A 9,125-nucleotide genomic window follows, 5' to 3' on the forward strand; every position below is an offset into this window, starting at 1 on the left:
AGAGTTTTTATTTATTTATTTTTTCATTGTTGCTTCCGAAGCTCTGGAACTGAGAATAAGAATAAGAGAGCAATTCCAGAAAAAAAAAAAAGAAAAAAAGGAGAGAGCATTGAGTATTTTTTTGACAACTTATGTTATATTGACAAATTTAAAGTATGTATGCCACGAGGATTTAAGTTCAAATAGGGGTGTTAGTATAATTTCACTCAAATACCAATTCACGTGCTTAAAACGTGACCAAAGAAACGATTTCCGTCAATAATACTTAATAGAAGGAGGTGTTGGTTACAATATAAGATTTTAAGGTCTGTCATGCACGATTTCAGATTTGAGGGGGTGAAACGTTACGAGTGATATAGTTGAGGGGGTAACAATGTAATTTTATCACGTATTTTTCTATCCAATATAACGGTCTAAGTATCTACGTAGTAATTAAAGTGTAATATTAGGTATTTCAGCCGCCACAAAAAAAAAACATATGTATATAAGTATGATTTGGGAAAGTTTTATATATTGATTCCATCATTTCTTCGTTTTTAAATATAAAAGAGAGGAGAGAGACGAGGAAGGAGAAATGAAAGAAAGAGAAAGAAAGAGAGAAGAGAGACGAGAAATGAAAATGGATATAAAATTGAAAACATTTTATTTTTTAATATAATATTAGAAAAAATGAAGAATATTAATTTTGACTATTTTAATATTAATTTTTAGCTAAATTCGTTAAATATTTGGCGGAGGGACTTGCTTTAAAACAAAAAGGAATTCGAGGTAAACATTTGACAAAAAATATAGGGTGTTGTAGCTAAATAGCCGACACATTGGAAATTTCATTTTAGCCAATGTTTGGTAAATCCGATCTAAATATTTGAAAATAAATTTTTTAATTTAAAAATTAAATTTAATTATCTAATTAAGGATATATTAGGTATAAAACTGTTGATCTTATTTGTCATGTCAGTCTAATGATTGTTTTTATTTTTTTTTTTTTTGAAAGATTGACTAAAATGAAATTGTGATATTTTAAGTGGGTTAGCTGTTTATATTTCTCAAAAATAAATATCAAAAGTAAAATATGAATGATGCATGAGTTCGGGGGGAGTCGGTGTAGTTAATTCTAAAATTTAATAGCATTATTCAATTCTTTTGACTCTTGAGGGCATTGTGAATTAAAAAATCTAAAAAGAATGAGCAATTAAATCAGTAGTTTAATAATCCACTCTCGTTTTTAAAAATATTTAAAATTTCTTTTTAGTAATGAAATAGTTCAAGCTCGAAGTAAATTGATTAACTAAAAATTAAATTAAATTAACTTAAGGTAAAAGATCGATTACGCGTAACTTTGTAACAAATTCTTCTTTAAAAAAAAAAAAGGAAAGAAAAAGAAAGTTAGCGGGCAAGTCACGTTTTCAATTTTACTTCCCCGCGACGTTCTATTATAAAAGGCGGCTTTTTGTCTTTACCATTTATCGCATCTCGACCGTCGATAGCACTGATAAAAAATCGACGGTCAGGTTTCGATACAGTGTTTAATACTAAAGAAGCCAATTTTGGCTTTATGAGAACACTTCTAATCTCTTCTCCTAAATCTCTCCACATTGGTTTTTTGTTTCTTCACATCTGATCTTATTTTTCTCAAGGCAAGACGTGAATTTTGATTTTCTATTGAACGAGATTGAAGAGAAATCTACACATTTGTGTCGATCGTAGAACCTGAGCTCTCAGTTTCAGATCTCTGCGATTCGCAGCGACTCTTTGTTTGGGTATGATCATAATCTGAGCTTTTTGTTTTTGTTTTTATACGATTTGTTAGTTATCAGGAATTTAAGGAAAACTTGATTTGTGTCGTGAAATTGGTCGTTTGATTCCGCGGTAAGTAATTTTTGACTATGTGGACTTGGGAGCTTGGGTTTACAGATCGCATGCGTCGATTCAGTTTGTGATTCTTAAACGCAATTGGATCTAGGGTTTTTTTGGACTTGTAATTTTGCTCTGATAGGTAGCGAGTCGCGTTAGGGTTTACTATAATTTGGACTTAGTATTGGATCTAATGGCGATCTTCTGCTGCAGTATAAAGTATAAACATTTTGATAGAAAGGCCTTGCTTAAAACACTTGATGAATCGGAAAGATGATAAACACTTTTGATGGAAATCATCTAAAACCTTAAATTATGAGATGTGATGTTTTCAGTTTATTCGTGTTAGACATTATATGATGTTTGATTACTCGCTAAGACGACTCATCCTTTTCTTTTTGGCGTAGATTGCTTGTATTTAGTGACTAGAGCGTTGTAATCATGTGGAGATTCAAACCATTTACCCAAAAAGAACCAGCTGGACTGGAAGGCCGATCTATGGACGTGGGGAATCTTAAAATCCACATCCGAAATGCGATAGCCGAGGGAGGGTTTTCTTGTGTGTACTTGGCTCGTGACGCCGTGCATGTTTCGAAGCAGTATGCAATAAAGCACATGATATGCAACGATGAAGAATCACTTGAGTTGGTGGTGAAGGAGATATCGGTATTGAAGGCTTTGAGAGGACACCCGAACATTGTCACGCTCTGCGCTCACACCATATTGGATATGGGACGGACTAAAGAAGCGTTCCTTGTGATGGAGTTTTGTGAGAAATCGCTTGTCAGCGTGTTGGAAAGTAGAGGATCGGGGTATTTTGATGAAAAACAGGTCTTCTTAATCTTCCGAGATGTGTGTAATGCAGTCTTTGCAATGCATTGTCAGTCGCCGCCCATTGCCCACAGGTATACTGGTGAATGTTCTGATGCTATGCATTTTGAATCTTAGCACTCTGTTGAACTCCATGGTTTTTATCTCTATTTAAAGAATGCAAATACCTATTATATGTTTCTGGGCTATAGTTGCACTTCTGGAAGCTTAAATTTTGGCCCGACTAAATGTCAAACTTGTGTTAACCACCCCATCTTTTTGTCTGCCTGGCAATCAATAGTACTACTTACTTGTGCCTTCTTCTCCCATTTCACCCTCTTTTTTCAAACTGTACTCTCGAAACAATGATAATATAAGTGAGATCCCCAGACTTCAGTATATTATGCTACTGTGGTTTGTCCATATGTACCATGCAACAATGATGTAATTGGTTTTAACATGCAAAAAAAAGGGCAATTGTGTTATAAGAGAAATGAGGTGTTCAAATGAAGAAGAAGATTGAACCTGCCAAGATTGTAGGAGATTTTCCTAATATATTTAAGTTTGCTGGCTCAGAAAGAAAGGTTTCATGATTGCCTTGTTCTTATAATAACTTTCAGGGACTTAAAAGCCGAGAACCTTCTTTTGGGCCCTGATGGATCATGGAAGTTATGTGATTTCGGAAGCACGTCCACTAATCACAAGTGCTTTGATAAGCCTGAAGAAATGGGGATTGAAGAAGACAATATCAGAAAGCATACTACACCGGCCTATAGATCCCCAGAGGTACCGCAGACACAATTAAACAAATGCATCTGTTCTGTCATGGTTTAGAAATGGTCAAGTCTGCAACTATTTTATGATTTTTATTTTATTTATTTTAATATTGCCTGTTTCTTTTTTCTTCTTTTTTTTCGGCTTTCTCCTCAGATGTGGGATCTGTTCCGAAGAGAAGTTATAAGCGAGAAAGTGGACATTTGGGTAAGTTTGTGATTGAACATATTGATTCCATGCAAGCATACAGGCTATTTATCATAGTTATAGTGATAAATAATTTGGAACTGACGTCGATCGGTGTTGTAACAGGCCCTTGGATGCCTTCTCTTCCGTATTTGTTATTTCAAAAGCGCATTTGATGGAGAATCAAAGCTACAAATATTAAATGGGAACTATCGGATTCCAGAGCAACCCAAATACAGTGCGTCGGTGACGAATCTTATCAGAGACTTGCTACAAGCTTCACCAGATGACAGACCAGATATCACGCAGGCAAGCGCTTTGCTTGATTGGCCATTCATCTCCATCAGTTTAGGTTAGTTTTAGATCAGAGTATTAACAGCTGTGATAGCTGGCTATGCATTTTGTTTACTGATGGTTTTGCACATATTTCGCAGGTGTGGTTTCGTGTTAATGAGCAGTTACCGGAGGGTTTACAAAAGTCTTTACCTGATAGGCCACCTGAAACGCACTCTTCTGAGTTACACGAAGGTTTGACTTTCTATTTTCCATATGATTCGACCTTGGCCTGATTGAATATGAATTTCTCTACTGAACAGCAATTAAATTACTATTGATGGGTGTGCTTGATATGAACCCAGAAGCGCATGCTGCTTTTGCACGTGCTTACTAAAATAAGAAACTTGAGATTTTAATTTGGGTTAGCTCTTTGGAATTTCTGAACATGCAAATTTTTAGTCCACAATAGCTGTCTTTTTTTTTTTTTTTTTTTTTTTTTAATCAGGAATGAGCGAGGGAAGATTTCGTTAGGATAGGATTATAACCACAGCATAGTGCTAGTTACTTTTTCCGTAAAACGTTTTTCTGGTTTCTTCTCCTGAATTATAGTCGGGGATCGCCTAGTGCTTCTTGTTCTCGATGTGCTATTTTGTAATCTTTTTTTTTTTTTTTTTATTTTTTTTTTTATTTAATGGTTCTTTTTATATATATATATATATAACGTAATTTCCAGCCATCAAACAAATCTTATGCTTGTGTACTCCGATAAACTGCTTGAGATCATAACTTGGTTTCCACTTTTAAAAGTTCTTAAGCTGAATAATGTTCAACTTTTAAATTGGTGACGTTCTTTGAATGTTGTTTCTTATGCTTTATGGAATTTTTATGAGGTCAATCTTTGGCTATCAAATAAATCTTCTGCTTTTATTTTAACTCTGATAATCTGCCCACAAATTTCTAAAGATCCATGTTTTAAAATTCGTAACTCAATTAAATCTTTATGTGGTATGGTATTTTATCAGGTAGTTCTCGGTCAACAAACAAGTCAACTCCGGTGCCTCGTAGAAGCCCACCTCCTCCACCGTCATCTTCGGAACCTTCTAGAGACCCGTCTCATCATTCAGTGGGATCCAAGACAGCGACAGGTGGACAGCTCGGTGCTTTCTGGTCCACACAACACGCAAAGGACACATCTCCTGACAAAGACAAGACCGGACCCAAATTCGATGACGAGCCAACCGGCTTTAGTGCAGCAAAGCACGAGAGGGTTCGTCAAGAAAATACACCTACTCAGACCTCACGAAGAAATTCCCATGGCTCATCAAAGGACTTCGAAATCAGTTTCTTCCAAAAGGATACCACAGATCACCGTGCCGCGCCCCAAAAGGCAGCGAATACTGGGAACTCAGAGGCTTTCAAAGACGAGTCTTTTAATGCCTTTGTGGCCGAATTCGATACAAGGAAACTCAGCCCAGGGTCAAGCTCCGAGAAAAAATCTACTAAGGAACACGCGCTAGAGATCGAAGTGGAAAAGCTGAAAGAGCAGCTCAAGGGAGTTAGCTTGGAGAAGGCCGAAATAACCTCCAAATTTGAGAAGCTCTCTGCCATCTGTCGCTCACAGAGGCAAGAGATACAGGAGCTCAAGCAAGCCGTGGCAGCGAGAACTCCGTCGCCGGTCAAAAACCCGTCAAAAAGTCAAACTTCGCCTGGAATTCAACCATCTGCTTCGCCACCAGTAACTTTCCTATTCTGTCAACCTATACATAGTTTTGATCTTGTTCATGTTTCTAACAAGAGTGTTTTTTGCTGACAGCCGAGAAACACCACAAGCCCGGATTCGAAAATGTGGCAGCCTTTCACCGAGGAGACCAAAACTCAGGCTCCGTCGATGAGCAGCGGTGCAAATAAATCTGTCAGAACGAGAAACGGGCAGCCACAGAAGCCGGCTAATCAATCAACCGCTGGCTTCGATTCGTGGGGCTTTGGGGCCGAAAGTTTCACGGCATCGCCTTCTCAAGTGCCCAAATTGTCGGGCAATGGGAATAACTCCCGGCACGTCGGCGAGGTGAAGATGGCAGAGAGTAAGCCGAGCTCTCAACCTGCGGGGTGGGCTGGTTTCTGATACTCTGATTTGGATCTGAGGGTATGAACTACTTTATGAAAGAAAAAAACATATGAAATATGATTTTACAGACATTGTTGAACAAAGAACTAAATTGTATTATTACTTTCAAGTGCTTGTATTTTTTAATAGATCTTGTGTGGGAACTCGATTGCTGTCTATGAAAAATTCTACCCTTTTATTTTTATTATTTGCCATGATCTTTTTGTTTTATTTTATACATACAAATTGTTTATTGTTATTCTCTTCACGGTACAACCTAAGGCGGCGCAAAAAAATCGATTAAACCGTAAACCGGATCGAACCGTTGGTTTTTAGACCGTTGGTCCGGTTTTAAACGGTTTAAAATTTCACTGGCCCGGTCCGGTTTGAACTTTTAAACGGTCTGGTCCGGTCTAAAAAGTCTAAACCGCGGTTTAGACCGGACTGGTTAGTATTTAAATAAAAAAATATGTCAAAAGCGGTCTGCTCTAAGACGGTCCGGTCTAAAACGGTCTAAAAGAAAACCTGACCGGTTATTATTTAAGAAAAATATAAATTAAAAGTACTAATATAAAACGGTCCGGTTTAAAACGGTTTTAACGGTCCAAAACGGTCCGATCTAAAACAGTCTAAAATGGTTTAAAACAGTTTAAACCGGACTGGACCGTTTTAACCGGTTTGGTCCGGTCCGGTTTTTTTTTTCTTATTTGGTCCGGTCTGGTTTAATTTTTTTAAAACCGTTTAAACCGGTTCGGTTTGATTTTTTTGACCGTTTTTAGATCGGACTGGACCGTGCACACCCCTAGTGCAACGTGTCTGAACCAAAGTTTTAAATATAGGCGATATCTAGCTATATCTAGCCAATATCTAAGTTTTTGAAGAGTTTTGGTATGATATGTGTAATATAACTTATAGTTCTATATATGTATAATTTGTTTACAAAATTCGTGAGTCGAATAGTTTAAATTCGGTAATATTTTGTTCAATTTTTATGAATCTTGCATTTAAAAAAAATTATTTCAAAATATGTTTACTAATTTAATTTTTAATTTTTAATTATTGTTGACAGAGAGCATTTATAGTAAACATGTCATTATGCATAATAATTTCAGATCAAGTCTCGTCCAAGAAAAGAAACATAAATTGTAGGAACCCATATATGAATACAACATGTATTAATGTCAAGAGCAAATTTCTTAGATATTTCGATAAAAAAAAATGGGAAAAAGATATTTTATAAACTTAAAAAAAAAAGGATTTGGTATAACATATGAAATAGTATACAATAATGATGTATTTGGCTAATCAAATACCACGGTCTAATAAGGAACCGTTCTGATCAGTTGATAATTTTATTTGATAATTTGTCGAAAAATTCCCTAGGTTAAGTTAAGGATTAATAAGCTTACCAAGTTTTTGTGTTGGTAGGATATTATGGTTAAATTCATTCATACGCCTATATCGATGTTGGAGGAGAGAGGTATCGATCAGAACAGAGTGTATGCTTTTATCCAAAAACCAAAACTATTTTTTCGATTTATTAGCAACTTATTAACATAATTTGAAAAATAAAATAAAATTAATATATGTTAAGATATTTATTTTGATATATATATACTTTTATAGAATATCCGTTCGGTATCTCCGTCGGTAACCGGTATCTCAGTAAAATTTTGATCGGTATGTCGGTAGCGGTATTTCAAATATACATAAAATCTCCGTCGGTGGTAGCCGATATCTCTGTAAAATCGGACCATTGATATCTGATCGATAACGGTATTTAAAATCTTGGTCTGAACAACATTTGATGGCTAAGCTGTTTGAGCTAATTCAATTTCTTTCATTAAAAAGTGTCAATTAAGAGGAGCTTATTACAGAAAGGCCACAACTGATTGCTAAATAATCAAAATCTAATTTTCAGTTCAATTGTAACAGTTTAAAGAAGAAAGATGATTTCAATGGGTACGAGCCTGGCACACTTATTCCGTAACATGTACTCATCTTTATCTTTTACCCGTTATTCATACTCATTTATCTAGTAGCAGACTAGATAATGGGTATACTCATCGGGTATGCGGGTAGAAAATCGTATAATCGTTATTCCTTTACTCGCTATAAAAGCTGGGTACCGAATCTGATAGATATGTTTACCTGTTAATAGTAAATATTTTTTTTACAAGTTTCAATATTGAAATTCAAATTAGATGTATTACTAAATATACGTCGTATTTTTTCAATATGTTAAATTACTTGTTTTAATTTTTATTTATTTTAGTGAATATATATACAAAAGTTTGTTGAAAAGTTAACGGATTGGGTACTGGGTAACCGGGTACGGAATGACAATTACTCAACTCGTATCCGTATCCGTTAAAACCATAACGCATATTAACAATTTATATGATAAAAATATGTATTATCCGATCCGTTTAAATCGGATAATGGGAATATGCGCTAAAGAAGGTAAAACTACCATCCTTAAAAAAACAGTTAGGAAGAAATGGGATAGAAAATCTATTACGTTATTCGGTAATGGTAATTAGAAAGGAATGGAATCGAAAAAGTAAAGTTATCTGGTTTGGTATTTTTATTTTGAAAAAAACAGTTAGGAAGAAATGGGATAGAAAATCTATTACCGGTAATGGTAATTAGAAAGGAATGGAATCGAAAAAGTAAAGTTATTTGGTTTGTTATTTTATGGAGTGGAATACATTGGCTGACGAAAATGGAGCGAAATACGTTGGCTGACGAAATTATCGGCTTATTTTCGTCACATCCCAACCCCGTCATCTTCACCAAACTGTTCATCTATTCCGTGCAAAAAAAAAAAAAAAATCATTAAATCAGCAATGATGGAGAATAAATTTGGAGACGAATAGGCAATCATCATCCCCATCTCCACGCGCCGCCAGTGGCGTTGGCTGAACTCTATTCCATTGACGGAAGGTGCTCACAACGCAGCCCTTCGATCGCGCGGACAAAAAAATATTATATTTCATTAATCCTTAATAATTAGTTCAAGGCTAATAGAAAAATGACACATGTAAAATCAATGATTAAACTTGCCCTTTACCTTATTAATATCCACAATCATATCATAAAAAAAACTTATGATGTTTGT

At 35.4% G+C, this 9,125-nt stretch overlaps 1 protein-coding gene across 1 annotated transcript; it reads left to right on the forward strand.

The window, feature by feature from the left end:
• The first annotated feature begins 1,484 nt into the window (after positions 1-1,484).
• LOC149394887 (Protein kinase superfamily protein) lies at positions 1,485-6,209 on the forward strand. The gene is made up of 8 exons (XM_089615236.1): positions 1,485-1,760; positions 2,262-2,759; positions 3,285-3,450; positions 3,595-3,645; positions 3,751-3,933; positions 4,059-4,152; positions 4,923-5,635; positions 5,714-6,209. The coding sequence occupies exons 2-8, from the start codon at positions 2,296-2,298 to the stop codon at positions 6,020-6,022; spliced, it is 1,980 nt and encodes a 659-aa protein (XP_089471362.1). The 5' UTR covers positions 1,485-1,760; positions 2,262-2,295; the 3' UTR covers positions 6,023-6,209.
• The last annotated feature ends 2,916 nt before the right edge of the window (positions 6,210-9,125 follow it).

Source organism: Urtica dioica, chromosome 5 (genome assembly GCF_054948205.1).
Source record: "Urtica dioica subsp. dioica isolate 48M chromosome 5, U.dioica_male_clone48M_v1_H2, whole genome shotgun sequence".
NCBI classification, from domain to species: domain Eukaryota; kingdom Viridiplantae; phylum Streptophyta; class Magnoliopsida; order Rosales; family Urticaceae; genus Urtica; species Urtica dioica.